The 15,967-nt window shown below is 52.8% G+C and overlaps 5 protein-coding genes across 5 annotated transcripts; 2 read left to right on the forward strand and 3 right to left on the reverse strand.

Annotated features, from left to right (window-relative positions):
* Positions 1-1,694: 1,694 nt before the first annotated feature.
* J4E87_000054 (uncharacterized protein) lies at positions 1,695-2,468 on the reverse strand (the record flags this gene model as incomplete). Its single annotated transcript, XM_049371714.1, has 1 exon — positions 1,695-2,468. The coding sequence occupies one exon, from the start codon at positions 2,466-2,468 to the stop codon at positions 1,695-1,697; it is 774 nt and encodes a 257-aa protein (XP_049237848.1).
* A 1,016-nt stretch (positions 2,469-3,484) lies between these two features.
* On the reverse strand, positions 3,485-4,807 carry J4E87_000055 (uncharacterized protein; the record flags this gene model as incomplete). Its single annotated transcript, XM_049371715.1, has 1 exon — positions 3,485-4,807. The coding sequence occupies one exon, from the start codon at positions 4,805-4,807 to the stop codon at positions 3,485-3,487; it is 1,323 nt and encodes a 440-aa protein (XP_049237849.1).
* An 813-nt stretch (positions 4,808-5,620) lies between these two features.
* On the reverse strand, positions 5,621-6,218 carry J4E87_000056 (uncharacterized protein; the record flags this gene model as incomplete). The annotated part of the gene is made up of 2 exons (XM_049371716.1): positions 5,621-5,940; positions 5,990-6,218. 2 exons carry the CDS (start codon positions 6,216-6,218, stop codon positions 5,621-5,623), a joined length of 549 nt encoding a protein of 182 aa, XP_049237850.1.
* Positions 6,219-8,232: 2,014 nt separating this feature from the next.
* J4E87_000057 (uncharacterized protein) lies at positions 8,233-9,272 on the forward strand (the record flags this gene model as incomplete). Its single annotated transcript, XM_049371717.1, has 3 exons — positions 8,233-8,250; positions 8,315-8,734; positions 8,784-9,272. 3 exons carry the CDS (start codon positions 8,233-8,235, stop codon positions 9,270-9,272), a joined length of 927 nt encoding a protein of 308 aa, XP_049237851.1.
* An 845-nt stretch (positions 9,273-10,117) lies between these two features.
* On the forward strand, positions 10,118-13,221 carry J4E87_000058 (uncharacterized protein; the record flags this gene model as incomplete). The annotated part of the gene is made up of 3 exons (XM_049371718.1): positions 10,118-10,125; positions 10,274-12,791; positions 12,850-13,221. The coding sequence occupies 3 exons, from the start codon at positions 10,118-10,120 to the stop codon at positions 13,219-13,221; spliced, it is 2,898 nt and encodes a 965-aa protein (XP_049237852.1).
* Positions 13,222-15,967: the final 2,746 nt, after the last annotated feature.

Below are 15,967 nucleotides of genomic sequence, written 5' to 3' on the forward strand. Positions count from 1 at the left end.
ACCGAAAACCGTTCTGTGCTTGTGTCCGACCAAGCTCCGCAAGCGCTGGCGAAGCTTCCTCGCGAGACTTGCTCGCAAAGAAGCTTCGAGCCAGTGAAGCAGCCACAAAACTTGGCGACTGACCCCGCAGCGACGAGCTGTGCCGCCGCGGCTGCCGAAGCTTTTCTCGCCTCGTTGTAAGCCAAGATGGAGAACGGCACATACGACGGCCAAGATGCTTCGTCGTCAGCCGAGCGCCCTTGAGTGGGCTTCTTTCAACACCCATCCTTTGTTCATAGAGGCCCGTGGCAACGTCCCAACACCGCGCCTTCAGCTATTGTTAGTGATCGGACAACACGCATCCGGTCAAACTGTTGGTCTGGACTGTTTTTGGTGTTATGTGCGGACTAAGCACTGGTGCAAGGCCCGATGGTGCGGCTTGCGGTCCCTGGGTGGTTGGATGTTTCGCGCACGCGGCAGAGTGAACAGCAAGCGCGCACGAGACATGAAGTGTGAGCGGGGACAATCCGGTCTTGGCGATAGAGGTGTGCTGGCTAACATGACCTGACCTCAACCTTGCTGGTGCGCGAAAAGACCAAATATGGTTCGGTAGATGCTCAGGATTGGGTGGATGAAGGAGAGATGTGGGGATGACGGCGGAGGCGATAACGTTTGGACGGGGGAAGGCCCCCCGTGTCCTCGCTAAATCCTTCACACCAAGACTCCGAGTTCAAACGCCGAAACGACTACAATTACTCGTGTGTATTCTTGGACGTGGTAACAATTGCATAATATCGTATCCACAGTTGTGGCCTGAGGAAGGGCATGCGCCCATGGAGGCCACATTTCTACACGGCTTCCGGTTCGAGCCCCGAGACTCTGGCTATACGCGCCGAAATTGTGCCTGATTAAATCCTTCGCAATATTAGAATTCGGTATGAACTACCACTATCTAGCCGAAGATTTGCGTAGCTCGAACGGATGCAAGCCACAACCCCATCTTCACCGGAAGACCTACAATGGTTAACCTTCTCAAGAGATAAGGGTCTGTCTAATTTTGAAACGGATGGATTGACTTGCGCTCTAGCTAGATCACCCACTTGCGCATGCATCATGCATTCTACTCTTCCAACTTGGCACAGATCTAGGCACAGCGGGATATGGGGAGGCGAAAATACCGAACACGGTCCTGGCAGCGACACCAATCACACGCCGTGCGAATCCACCCGGTAGCTTCTGGCCCTGCATAAATGCGGCTCTTAGTTCGGATGTGGCAACTGCTTTTGACCGCGGCCGCAAATCCATGCGTCTACGCGGGATGTAGATCGTTCGACTTCCTCGAGTGATCCGGAAACACTTCTTCTGGGCGATATCAAGTCGACTTGATGGAGCAAGACAAGCGTTGGCATAGTCGTAGCGAACATTCAGATGCACTAGTTGAAGGCGTTGAGCACAGTATGATGAGTATATGATCGCTATTCGGTGCCGTATTCCGACAGAAACGTGGTAGTCACTGCCATCACACCGATCGCGGTCACGACAGGATGAGACTCTCCGGTATTCATTCCCTCATCAGGGAAAAGAGGTATCGCTTCCTCGCTACAACGTCACGACAGGTCACTGGCAAACAAGTCCGTTAGTCGGAATACCAAGGCTTGATACCAAGACTCACGAGGTACCTCGTTGATCATTTTTTACGCTGCGAAAGAAAATGCCTACCCTTTATACCCTGTTGCCTTCCGTTTCTTCGCCACCCGGCCAGCCTTCAGCGTCTTACCACGCTTCGCATTCTGCCTTGCTTGTGTCCTGGTTGCAACGGCGCGCTCCCCTGGGTTGGCTACGATGTTCTGCAGACTACTGCCGCCGAGCAAGGAGTCGCACCTTGTCTTGGAAACAGTGAGCAGTTCTATGATCCTATTCATCCGGTGTTGGAACGTCCAGCCACGTGTTCGCCCTGCTGATTCCCAGAAATTGTCGTCGAAGGAATGCAGTGCCGATGGCCCAACCCGGTGCAAACGCTCTACAAGATCCTCAATATTCCAGCAAAGGATGAGTTTATCTAGAAAGAGGTAGTAGTTACTTGGCCCTTTCACCGGATCAGTCCAACGCTTCTTGAAGTCTTTGCCTTTGTTGCCTTGGGTATTCTTGACGTTGTTGACGGCATCGAGGAGCTTTTGGACCCACTCCTGGCGGTGCGCATCTGACGTTGGAAGGGTGTCGTCGTTGATGGGTGGGCTCCAATCAGGTGACGGCATGGCAGCCATAGCCTCATCAAGAGAAGCATACATATCGGACGGGTGAGCAGAGTGTGCGTAGCTCTGTGTACCTCGGTAAGTATTAGGCGGCGCAATAACACTATGTTGGTCAACTTGTTGAGCAGAGTACTGAGGGGCGAACATTGGATTGACAGCTGGCGTATCCTGAGCGTAGCCAATATGTGGACTCATGTTGCCGTAGTTGACGTAGTTATTGCTGTAGTTTGTTGACATCATGGGAGACGAATACACTCTTGCGTCAGGAATATGCCATGAAGCATTCCGAGCATCCCATGCGTCCTGCTCCTGCTCTTGCTGTGGATTTGGAGGTATCATCTTCAGATATGTATGCCTGACTGTTATACTGTCCTAAACTGGGGTTGAGTTGTGTCTCGGCGATGTATGCTGCTAGTCTAAACCTGAAATAGAAGGCGCATTTTACCATAATAGGCAGGTGGTGTGAATGCACCTGGGCACCTTGCCAGGCGATAGAATGATCGCGTGAACGCCAAGAGCAAGCAGCGCAACATCGTGAAACACCAGCACCCCCGAGCGGTGAATGGAACGCATTAATCTGTTCTTCTCAAATGAAGCAGGCGCGCGAGACGTTAAGACGGTACGGGCCAGCATTGATGCCCATTAGACTGTTCATCGTAAGACGTAGTGCGTCGCGTCGCAACGCGATGCAGTGCGCGCGAAACCAGAGTAGGCTGAGAATTCCAGTTCGACTTTTGGTGTTTCTTCTCCGAAGTCTCCAGGCAGCAGCGAGAGCGAAGACGATCATCGCTTTGCGAGAGTTTGCCAGTTTGCAGTAACGTGGATCAGAGGGAAGCCACGTACCGAAGACGCGTGCAGCTCGGAGCACGTACCAGGCCTGGCTAAAAAGTGACGTCACGCGTCGATGATTTGGCCACCAGGGCAGAGACGTTGCTCACCATCACAACCACAACATCAAAGCCCACGAAAGTCGCATCATTTAATGAAAAAGCACCCATTTTATTGCAAACTATCATCCACGAAGTAGCCACAGTGTTCAGTGAGCACGCGCGCGTTAGGATGTGCAAAGCACATCTAAGCAAAAGACGAACAAGTCTGCGAGACGATAAAAGGTTCATGTAATTTACTACGAATACATGAGAATGCCAAAATTTTCAAAGAAGCACCAGTACAACGGTCCGCCTCAGCTAAATTTGGAACAGAAGAAGACGCAATCTAGCGAGGAAGGACGGAAGTTGTCACTACTGCCCGTTCTAATCCTCATTCTCATCGTCATGCCCCATTTCCTCAGCCTCCGTCTCTTTACCCGCAACAAGATCATCCTGTCTATTCCGATTGTGGTGATAGTTACTCCTTGTCTGTCTAATGAGCAACGGCGCCGTAGCAACCACCATCTCCAGCCCCTCAAACTTGAGCAGATTTCCACACCTAGCCTTGCTGATGCGCATCAGCTCACACACCTTGTCGATGCGCGCACTGAATGTGAGATCGCGGTACTTGTACACGTTCTCTAACTTGCCTTGATCGTAGATATTGAGAGAGATGGGGCCATGGGTGTGCAGGTTGATGGCGATGGCGAGGAGGGCATGACAGACTGTGGTGATCATAGCTGGCGTGTAGGGGGAGGTACCGGACGAGAGGTTAGCCCAACGAAGGTCGAAATTGGCAACAGTGGCGCTGTCGATGCATTGGGTGATGTCGGTGAAGGCGTCGTACAGCCGACGAATGTAGAATCTGCGGGCCGCTTCGTCTTGGGGAAAGCTGCTGTCGTTTGCCAGGGGATAATAGTTATGGTGAATGACGCGGGTGGCCGCAGCTTGTTGTGCTTCAGCGAGGTTGGCAAAATGCATACTTTGGGGGGGAGCGGCGGCAATTGCGCGTGGTACCTGAGTGGGCGCCTTTGAGAAAGCAGGAATTGCTACTTGTGGCGTTGTTGGACGTGTGAAATCTGGACGCCACGATTGATCTTGCATTGGCTCGGGGGTCGGCACTGTTAGCCGCAATGCCATAGACTGACGTCCGGCTACTTGTTCTTGCGATGTATCAATCATGGGTTGGCTTTGTAGCTGTAACTGTTCTTGCATCCACGGTACTCTTGCTCGGGTGTGTGGCGGATAAATATGTTGTGGTGTTGTCGGTAATGTCTGCAGCTCATTGATCAAACCTTGAGATGTTTGCGCATGCTGGCGAGTTCTAGCAAGAGCGACCATGGCGGCCGCACGAGCATCTTGCAGACTCGTATCATTCAACCCTATTGGTGTATAGCGTATCTCGTTATACGGATTTCGTTCCTCGTGCCACTGTGGCAGCTGATGGTACTGGCTGTCGCTCTGCTCTGGGGAGAGGGGAATATCAATCTGCCAGGACTCAAGGTCCATATTGTCCATAGTGAACTCACCAAGATCGGCTTCTTCCGCCTTGATGGCGGCGAGAACCTCGGGATGAATGGCGCCGATGACTTTGTTGAACAGCTCATCAATGGTCTCTGCGTTCTGGCAGTTTTCCTCCCCAATGGCGTCTTTCGTTTGTTCGTTGGCCAGCGTAACGAACCGCGGATCTTGATCTCCCTCAGACATATCTGGTTGTGGTTGCGGATTCATCGTAATCGTGACGATAGTGTGTTACTGTAGTTCGGAAAGAGCTGGTTCTGATGAAAGCCTGGGACTCGGTTGCGTACGCCTTGAGAGGGAGTTGTAATGAGTGACATTACTTCAGACGCCAGGAAGGAGAAACTCATGTGTTCACTAGTGAGCTGACATCGTGAAGCACTTCTGTGAGGGTAGTGGAACATTGTGGTGAAATAATTACCTGACAAGCGCACCATCGAGGTGAATTTTCTTGCGACTGGATATTTCGCTGGGTGAATGGGTGGAACTGGCGCTCTCGTTAATCTAATGCCGTCTCATTACAAAATGAGGCGCGAGTGGCAAATGACGGAACGAGAGGGTTTGTATATTGGCATGGTTGTATATAGTGGACGTGTAGTTATAAAAGCAACGCAGAATTGCGATCATGAGATAGAAATGAATGTAATAGACGCAAGCATCCCGTATACGTATCGAACCATGGTGATACTAGAATTGTCCCCGGCTTGATTTCAACTTTGAAACGTTTGCGGTCGATCGGCCTGGTGACTGCGAGACAAGCGTACAATCCAGGGACAGGCGGCAAGGAGATCCCCGGAGTGGTCCGCAAGAAGGGGCGTAGAGCTCTTATGAGAGGTGTCGAAGTAAGTGGCGCTTTCAATGTCTTTCTGGAATTTCCAGATTCCAGATGGTAACAAACGAAGAAAGGCAAACCATTTCCAACAGCACTCACAAGCGCTCTGCGTCCCTTCTTGCGGACCACTCTGGTGTTCTCTCTGTAACCTATCACGGGAATGCGATGGCCTAGGCAAGAGTGGTGGCGGCAAGTCCAGTGGTGATGTGCTGGACAGTGGACGACCCAGAGAGTAGAGGGTGGTCAAAGAACCCCATGTGCTCGAGAGCATTGCGAACAGCGGCGAAAGATGCATCTCGTGCATCTACGTGTATCGCTCCCACAATGGCTTCGAAGGTGTTCGCCACCATGTCGTTAGATGGGCTGCTCATGCCCCGGTTCATGATGATGAGCTTGTCCAGTCCAAGGCTGAACCCACGTTCAGCAAACTTCTCATTGCTGACGAGATCGTTGCGCATCTGGGTCCAAGCTGCGAGGCTGTAACGCTCACCTGGTATAATCAGTATCGAGCTATGGTGAGCGCTGTAGTTTGGAAATACCCTTGTGATCGCGTGCTTCGTACCACATAGTAGCTAGCACAGCATCGATGACAGCGTCTCCGACCAACTCGAGGTCTCTGTTCTTGTGGAAGAGATGGAGTGTTCCTTCGACGCGAAGAGGACAATTCGGTTCCTTCATCTGCAAGGCTTCTGCACATAGCAGCTTGTTCTGTAAGTGATACCCAGTCATGGTCTGGACTTGCAGGATGCGGCTGTCCATGTCGGTCATATTTGCGGGATCTCTTCGGTTTCTCAGCTAGGCTTCGGTGATAGAGAGTATAGCGTTGTGGGTATTTCCTATAGTCAACGACAGATGCATGGCTTTTATTCATCTTTTGGATGTCCCTGCCTAGCGATCGATCCATTGCAGACTTCACCGGTGACTGCGCCACACTAAATTGTTTCGTGTAACCACACCGTAGTAGATGTGTCACTGGCAAAGGACCAAGGCTGACAGCCCCTCGGTTCAAGAAGCTGTGCCATGGACTGCATATGCATCGATCGATTGGCCGTGAACCGCTGTCAGAAGCGTTGGAAAGCTAAATCATGTAAGATAGGACATGCTGGACAAGACAAATGAATCAATGTCAATTCGATTTCCCTGCAACAAAAGAAGCGATGTAATGAAGGGCAATTCTTCTGGCAGTGGAGTGCCCTTAACCCTGTACCCCATATGACGATCAAAAGTGCGACGTTGAGATCAGCACCTCGAGGGGTTGTCTACGAAGGACCAGGCTGCATACTTCCGGTGAGCTTTCGCAAGGCTTCCAGGCAACTGCCTAAGTGCCCGGAGGAGGGGTGCCGTTCTGCTGCATGCATTAGAAACCATATGCAGAAGACACGTTGTTAATGGCGCAGTGGAATCCGAGAGCGCAGGCTGGTAGATCCAAGCGGGTGCGGCGCAGCTGTGGCTGATATTTGATGGTCGAGACATCCCCGAATTATCGAAGCGACAAAGAGGCGCCCCAGAAATGTCTTTCCCTTGCGTTCCAGTCTCCTCACGGAGGCGCAAACGCAGTGAGAAGCAGAATGAGACGCCAACTGTTCGTTAAGAGAATTTGGGATTGCCTTGTCTAGCAGATCCCAGAGGCAGCTGTGCCGGGATCTAGAAGTTTGCACATCAGTCAACATAGCATCGCTATTCATAACGGGAAGAGGAGGATTTGAGACGTTACCGTGAGGAGCTCATGGCCGAAGAAACCGAGAGACTGCATGACGCGCTGGACGGCCGCATCTCCACCATCCTGATAAACCGCACCAATAACAGCTTCAAAGGTCGTGGCCGCCATTTTTTGGAGACACAACAGGCTTGCTGTCAGCCGTAATGATGCATTCGTCGAGACCAACCTGGTGTGCCCGGCGCGCCAGCGCATCGTTGCTCAACGATTCGTTGCGCATTTGCGTCCATTGCGCCTGAGAAAGCACTTGGCCTGATGTCTTCAGTACCCCGCAGCACATGTGCTGAGGAAAGCGTTTCTTACCACTCGGATTGCGAGCATCAAACCAGGCACCGCACAGCACCTTGGCGAGCACTGCATCGCCCAATACAGACAACCTTTTGTTGTTGTTTAGGCCAAGAAAGGCACCGTTGTGTATCAGCGCAACCTGCGGAGCAGCCATTTGGACAGCCTCGACAGCAATGCGCCTGTCAGAGAAGATATACCCGATTGATTCCTCAACTTCGCGCGCCTTCATTTCGATGTGAATCATTGTGGGTTTTGGAAACTGATATGTTGATGGGTCGAGATGGGACGAGAAAGAGGTTGCAACAACTGTGGTGTGCTTCGCGTGATGATGCAGCTTATCCGGGTTTTCTTGGCTACAGGCTCTGCGAGAGACTGCTGTTATAGCGCACAGAAATAGCAGGTTGTCATCAATATCAGCTCGAGAATTAGCCATACAGCTTTCGACAAGATGTCCAGACTGGCATGGCCAACGCCGCGAGAACGCCTTTGCCTGCGCAATGGTCGCATCCAGACCCCGGCGTGCCGACAGCCGTTCCTGATGAGCGACGGCGCTACGCCAAACCTCTAGCTTCTTCCCAACTAGCACCACCCTACGTCATTCCAAAAACGCATGAAAACAGGCATCATGGGGTTCCCGCCAAGCGGGATTGAACGTTAAGAGACTGGGCATGCCAGTCAGTCGACACATTCAGTACTTTTGCTATCCGAATAAGCGGTTCGCGGACGTAACACCGAGACGGATCTACCGGAAAGACCAACCACAAGGGTCTAGTCACTATGGCAGAAGAGATGGTGGTGCGCGGCCCTGCAGACGTCCTCTCAAGCGTGCGACCTGCTGATTTGCTTTCTCGATAAACAGGAGCTCGGATTCGAGGGTCTTGACAAGTTCACCGACAAGTACTTTGACAGAACCTACGATCGTCTTCCGGCATTTCCCAAAACAGGAAAGGAGAAACGCAAGCTACAAGCGCAGCAAAACCAATTCCAGCAAAACGCACAAGGCCCGCCTGTTCAAAACGCACATCAGTCGTCCTACCCGGCTCAGACCGCTTCGCGAAATCCCGACAAGGAGTACACTTCGCCTCGCTCTGTACCGAAGAGTGTAGACGGCTACAACTCGGACCCAGAGATGTATGCGCCAGACTACAGGCAAGACCGTTATGGCCCAGATGATCGGTACTACGAGACGGAACAGAACGACCACAGGGCGCCGGGACCAGGGTTTAAAGTCCCGCGCGGTCGCGACGGACCGAGTGACACCCGCGACATGCAGGTAGCAGTGCGCTCTACTCTGAACAGTATGCAAGACTTAAGCTAACCAACAATAGCCATACCCACAGCAAAGTCAGCCTGACTACGGTCAACAACGCGGATACGGGGGCGCCGGCGGTAGACCAGGTACCCAGCGTAGAGGCTCATCGTGGTCTCCGCCGCGGTCTGAGCGACAAGGCCGACGAGAAACGCGACGCCGTCGGTCTAACTCGCGCTCTCGGTCTCGCGACGACATGAAGAGCCGTCTGATTGCGACTGTTGGTGGCGCATTGGTGGGCGGCATAGCAGGCAACCAAGCGACTAAAGGCAAGAAGTACGACACTGTCGCAACGATTGCTGGAGCCATCATAGGCGGTGTTGGTGCAAAAGAAGCCGCGGGCCATTGGGACGAACGCAAAAGGAAGAAGGAGCAGCAAAGGAACGGTGATTGGGAGGAGGACTACGATGACAACAAGCGCAGGAATGATCGCAGGAGAGACGACCGATACGACCGTGACGACAGGTACGATGACAGATATGAACGCGATGACCGAAGGAGATACTAGACATGCTTCAGGATGGTGGGCCCGGGCTGACAAGGTATCCGGGACTTTGGGGCTGGCGCCAGGCGTGCGCGACATTTCTTAGGGGCGAAATTTTCAGGCTCCGGTATGGAGTTATGGATGGGGCAACCTGGAACACGATACCTTTGTACGATTTGACGAAAAATGGATGACATGCAGGAGCAGTAAACGTTTGTTGCGGGAATGACGTGCGACGTGCGAGCCATGTCTGCGACGTGATCTGATGCGAAGGGGAGGGGCCACGCGACGGTGGAAGTTCACAGGAGGCGCCAGGGGGCCGACTGTCGGTGCGGTGGTGGGCTGCCGTTCGTAATAATAGCCGACACACGAGGCACATCTCTGTGCTTTTTTGCCGATAAAGAAATTCCAGAAGGCTTCTGGAGGGTGTGGAGAAGTTTTGAAGCGGATGCGGGCGTAGCAGACACACTGTGTAGAGATTCCCAAGCTTGATAGCCATGATAAGAGGCAAGGTTGAGCTCGGTGTTATAGCTAAGGCTGGCATGCGGTTTCGAGAAGCCTAGTAGAAGGTTAGGCTGATCCACCGCGTTGCGGGACCAAGCCTCGTCCCGCAATCTATCCATCATCTCTCCGAGCAGCACGCTTCAGTCACAAGAAATTATACACTACACAGCAGCCAGCACGCACCGACCCACTGCAGGTTCCCGAGCTGCCCTGACCCAAGCTTTCCGCCCGCCCAGCTGCAGCATTGCTCAGTCATTGTGCTACCCACCCGCTGCGCTTCGTCTGCATCCCGCTCCTTCGCCGAGCAATCATCTCGCAACCCAGAGACACTCGAGCTGCTGCACCGCGCATACCCACGCACCACCATGAGCTGGTGACTGCCCGACAACTGCATCGCCCCTTCCCCACCACGCACGAGCTCCTTCCCTAACCGTCTGACACCTGCCCCTCGCTCCTTCCCAACCGGCAAGTTTGCCTCTGGCGCCGCTGCCGGCCACCAACACGACGATGCGCCGATACAGGCCTGGAGGAGGTCCCGTGCGGGCTCATGGCGGCGTGCCGGTGCCTGATCCCTTTGCCATGGTACGCGCATACGACAGCGACTCCAATCCCGCCCGCCCGATACGTCCCTCCCCGCTGGCCGCCTCGACGATTCAGGGTCTACCGCTAGACCTGCTCGACCGCCTGCGCTCCTTCCCGCTGTTCCAGGCAGCCCCCGACTCCTTCCTCACACAGGTTGGCCTGCACCTGAAGCCGCAGCTATACCAGCCTCATGACACAATTCTCACCGAGGGCGAGACGGGCAAGGCCATGTACTGGCTGGTCCGCGGAGCCGTGCGGGTGACATCGCGGGACCAGGAGAGCACATACGCAGAGCTGAAGCCTGGTGCGTTCTTTGGCGAGATCGGTATCCTCATGGACATCCCCCGCACCGCCACCATCATAGCCAACATGCGCTCGCTGGTAGTGCGCCTGAACAAGGAGGACCTCATGAAGGAGCTGCCCGCGTTCCCCGAAGTGGAAGTGGCCATCATGCACGAAGCGCAGGAGCGACTGGCTATTCTGCAGCGCAAGAAGTCAGAGCTGGGAGGCAAGCGTCCTGCGATACCCATGCGTCAGATCACAGGCAAGCGTGACCGCGAAGATGGCGACGTGATTATGGCCGAGAGCGGCACTCTACGCGAAGGCGAGATCAATGCCTTCAAGAAGAGGAAGTCTCCCAGTCCGGGCCTCGCTGAAGCCATAGCCCATAGTGCCTTTGGAAGCGGCAGTATCCATGTGCGGCCGCTGCTCAAAGAGCTGCCTCTCTTCTCCGAGCTGCCCGACGACATCCTCCACTTCATCGGCATGCGTGCGCAACCCTGTTCGTTTGATCCTTTCACAGACATAATAAAACAGGGCACACAAGGACGTGACGTCTTCTTCATCGTGAAAGGCGAGGTTGAGGTCATCAGCATGAATGTACCTGAGCAGAACGGTACCACTTCACCCATAGGTCGTCGAAAATCCATCGCCGCGGGCGAGCAACATTTCCAGGAAGTAAAGGCCCGATTGAGGCCCGGGCAATACTTTGGCGAGGTCGTCAGTCTCTCGCTTGCGCCACGCCGCACCGCTACGGTCCGCTCCGTATCGGCTGTCGAATGTCTCATGATCAGCGGTGACACTTTGAACCACCTCTGGGAGAAGTGCACTCCAGATGTACGCCGACAGGTCGAGTCGGTCGCGAAGGAGCGGTTACGGACCGCCAAAGACGAAGATGTACACATGCTGGACGCGAACAGTACACCCAACATCAACGATCTAGCCATAGCGGATCACATAATACCTCGTACACCACGGCGCAAGAAGAGTGTGCCAACTGTCACTTTCAATGACACCATCGACATCGACAATCCGGTGACACCCACCCGGAGAGACGAAAAGATGATGGAACCATTTGATCCAGACCCATTTCTTAACGTCGATTTGGACAATGTCAGGTCGAGGTCAAGGAGAGGCTCACTAGCTCCACCCCCACCAGGATCAATACCGGACTCGCCATCCAGCCCAGCAAAAACAGATTTCCCCAAGTCACCATCGCCCGGTGGCTCGCCCCTTTCCCCATCACCATCGTTTTCCATATCGAAGCATGCGTCCACTCCACCAGAGATGCCACTCGACTATAAACGCCCTCGGCTAGTCAACAGACCAAGTAGATATGGAAGAGGCATACTGTCGGATCAAGTGCTCACTAAGATTCTTGCGAATCTAGACATACACGAGCTGATGAAGTTGCGTGTAATCTCTTCCCACTGGAACAAGTTGATATCAGAGTCGCCGGATATACTCCACGACCTTGATCTTAGCAAATACAATCGCAAAGTTACGGACCGATCGCTTGTAGACGTCATATGCCCATTCGTAGGCAGTCGTCCAAGATACATCAACATCAGTAACTGCTTCCACGTGACAGACGAGGGTTTCGCTGAGCTAGCAAAGACTTGCGGTCCGAGCGTCAGGATCTGGCGCATGAAGAGCGTATGGGACATCACTGGCCCAGCTGTACTGGAGATGGTGCAGAAAGCGAAGGGTCTTGAGGAGGTCGATCTTAGCAATTGCAGGAAAGTAGGCGACAACCTTCTCGCTCGAGTTATAGGGTGGGTGGTTCCAGAGATGCCACCTCAGATGGCAATGGCGCATGCGCAACACCAAGCTCAGATAAATGGTCGCCGACAAGGAAAGGGTGCTAATCAGCCTGCTCCGCAACCGTTACCACCTGGTACTGTTGTTGGATGTCCGAAGCTGCGACGTCTCACGCTGAGCTACTGCAAGCACATCACTGATCGCAGTATGGCCCATATCGCTGTCCATGCAGCGAACCGCATCGAGAGCATCGACCTAACAAGATGCACGACTATCACCGACGTTGGCTTCCAACACTGGAGTGTCTATCCGTTTCCACGGCTGACAAAGCTGTGTCTCGCAGACTGCACATATCTGACCGACAACGCAATTGTGTATCTGACGAACGCGGCGAAAGGACTCAAGGAACTGGACCTCGTAAGTCTACTATCTTTCATATGATGCTAGGCAGAATGGCCGTACTAACGCATATCAGTCTTTCTGCTGCGCCCTTTCTGACACCGCAACCGAAGTTCTTGCTCTCGGCCTCCCTTCACTTACGCACCTCAACCTCGCCTTCTGCGGCTCCGCAGTCTCAGACACTTCTCTTCGCTGTATATCCCTACACCTCCTCGAACTCCGAAACCTCTCTGTACGAGGTTGTGTCCGCGTCACCGGCACTGGTGTTGAAGCTGTCGTGGAGGGCTGCAGAGACCTCGAACGCTTCGACGTCAGTCAATGCAAGAATCTTGGTCGATGGATTGAAGCTGGGGGTGTAGAGAGCGTGAAGAGTCGTGGAAGAAACGTCAAATTTATCTGCGTTAGTGATGGGCGATGGAGGGATGGCAAGGGGAATGTGAGGAAGTGATGAGGAAGATGACTTTGTATGGATACTATGTGTATGGTATATGTTAAGACGGCCGCGGCGATACATTTGGCTGATCTACGAAAGCGTGTACATTGAATCATGATAGAGGAGAACTACGATACGGATGTCGGCTTGATTGTATGTGTCTCTGGGTGGGGTTTTTCGCATCTACGCAAGATACCAGGCTTTTGTTCGGTGTATTTAGCGATGTATTACTTGGAATATTAGATCTCCTTGCTCATGGTGGCGGCTTTTTGTGCTTTCTCATGTCTTCCACAAATCCACGAAGGATTTTCTTATTGGATGTGTTGCATGAGCCAGCACTTCGTCGCTCCTGCTCGCGTGCAATCCCGAGGTCTTATGAGACGCTCTATCTTCATTTGGCAAGGCGTACTGCGGGCGGAACCTAGACTATCGGTACTCCAGGCAGCTTATGCTTCCTTCGATTTACCTCACCCGCCCGCTCTTTCGCAAGCAGTTTGACCGCATCGCGCGTTACGCTAGTTGAACATATCGATCTCGGCGCCCGTCTTCGTTGCATACATAGCCAGCATCGCTTTGCCCTTAGAGTTGCTCGCCTACAATGTCAACATCAGTGGTGAAATCCGGTCGGGTCCATATATTGAGGTAAGCTTTACCTCTCTTACTAAACCCTGGTCGCTAACAGAGTTGGTAGTATGATGAGGGAGGTCGCACGTCTCTCAAGCGGGACTGAACGATTCTCTCGCGAGTTTCGTCAACGTAAAGAGGAAGTGAGAGTGAGCATCAAGGAATACGCGAAATCAGAGTGTCTAACCCTCTGCTCGATGATGCAAGAGAAGTTATCTCGCGAGCTGAGGGATATGGTCTACGAAGCCCTACTTGGTGAACCTGAGAACTATTATGTCGACAATGAAGAATTCGGGTCCGGACATTATTATCCAGCTGAAATTGTGTCCAACAATCGCCATATCGGCGACAAAACGTTCGTCGGTGAAGAAACACTTACTGAGTTGGCAGAAATGTGGTATCGGCACTCAGTCTTCAAGCTCCAAGGCAGCGATTCCGACGTGGCCTGCCTATTCCGCAACAAAACCTGGACGAACCTCCCTGACCTTGACACCACTCGATGGATACGCCACGTATACATGCAAGTAACCCCCAGAGATTTTACGGCGGGAATGGAGAAGACTTTGGAAGCTGGAGAAGAGCTCGTTCTGCCGTCGGACTTCGAGCAACTTGCGAAACTGGAGCACCCGGCAACCTTTACGATCGGTATCTCCTTCGGACATTGGTATTATCATGGTGAGACGAGGAAAGGTAAGAAGTTTTCTGTCGACTTAATGTCCAGAAGGGTCTTTCCGGTGTTGAAGCAGTTGATCGCTTCCGGCGTGGGTGTCGCTGTTCAGATAGACCAATCGGAGCCTGTAAAAGTGGGATTGGAACATCTTGATAGCGAAGGTTGGTCGAAGCTGGTTCGTGGGGCGCATCTCCGACAGTAAAGCAAGGTACAGGGTCACTCGCTCCAAAGGATCATGTTCAATATGAACGGGTTTGAGAAAACACCTAGGTATCTCGATTATGTCTAGTTCCGGCTAGTCAAAGCCCGATCGAGACTAGCCACGCTTAGCCTCGATCTCCACCTGGGCACCTGGCTTTCGCGAACAACCTGTTACTTCATTTTTCATACATCAACCTCCGCAACTCGTTCTATCCCCAGCATGTCACAAACTAATACGACTTTCGATCCGACTCTTGTCTCCAGGTAAACACTGCGCTTTCACTTGCAGTGCAACTACTCATAAATCCCAACAACAGTATGCTGAGAGAAGCTCAACGCCACGCGATGCAGAGTGCAACACTGCGAGACAAAGCGCGCGAACACGTCGAGAACTGGGCAAAATCGTCGTGTCTTAGTCTGTGCACGGAGATGCAATCGCGATTACCCCGCGAGCTACGAAATATGGTCTATGCATCAGTTTTCCAAGATACTGGTAGCTTCCTGGCATCTTGGCCCTACCGAGAAGGCGTACTGAAAGACTGCCCACATCTTCGCGACATCACATATGTAGGCAATGAAACACTTGTCGAATTAGCTGAAGAATGGCACCACTATTGCATCTTCCGCCTCGAGCTTGATGGCAACTGTCAGGGTCTCGTCAACACGGGAAGCGAGATTTGGGGTTTGCCTGGTCTGGATTTTGCCCGACATATCCGCCACGTAGAAGTCGAAATACGTCCTGCATATTCGGAAGCACGTGTGGGATCTGATGACTCCATAGGATTGCCGGGAGGTTGGAGAAGCCTGTATAAGCTGCAGCGACCGGCTACGCTTACCCTGAAGGCGGACTTCGTGGAATGGCTAGATGACCCTCAGCCAGGTGATTTGCATGCTCAGGTCGTTGAGCTGTTGAAAGACTTGATCGGTGCTGGTATCAATGTCACTGTTAAACTTGAAGCTTCTCATAGATCCAAACCCTACAGTGGAAGTGTTGGTTTGGAACATCTCGAGAGCGATATGTGGTGTGATTTGCTTTACCGAGTATGGAATGATTAGATTGGGCGTGTGGTATGATTATCGGGTGACCTGTATAACAATAGACCATTACTTAGTTAGCACATGGAGTCCATCAGAATAAAAGCAGAAGTAGTGAAAGGCCCTGTATGGATCTTAATTTCGTCGTTCCAAGATTGTCGCTCTTTCATGGAGCAACCCGACGCTGCCTCCCATCGAGGTTTACATGAAAACGCATTCAGTCTTCCGTCC

Source organism: Alternaria ethzedia, assembly GCF_023757985.1.
Source record: "Alternaria ethzedia strain BMP 0044 chromosome Unknown scaffold_1, whole genome shotgun sequence".
Taxonomy (NCBI): Eukaryota; Fungi; Ascomycota; class Dothideomycetes; order Pleosporales; family Pleosporaceae; genus Alternaria; species Alternaria ethzedia.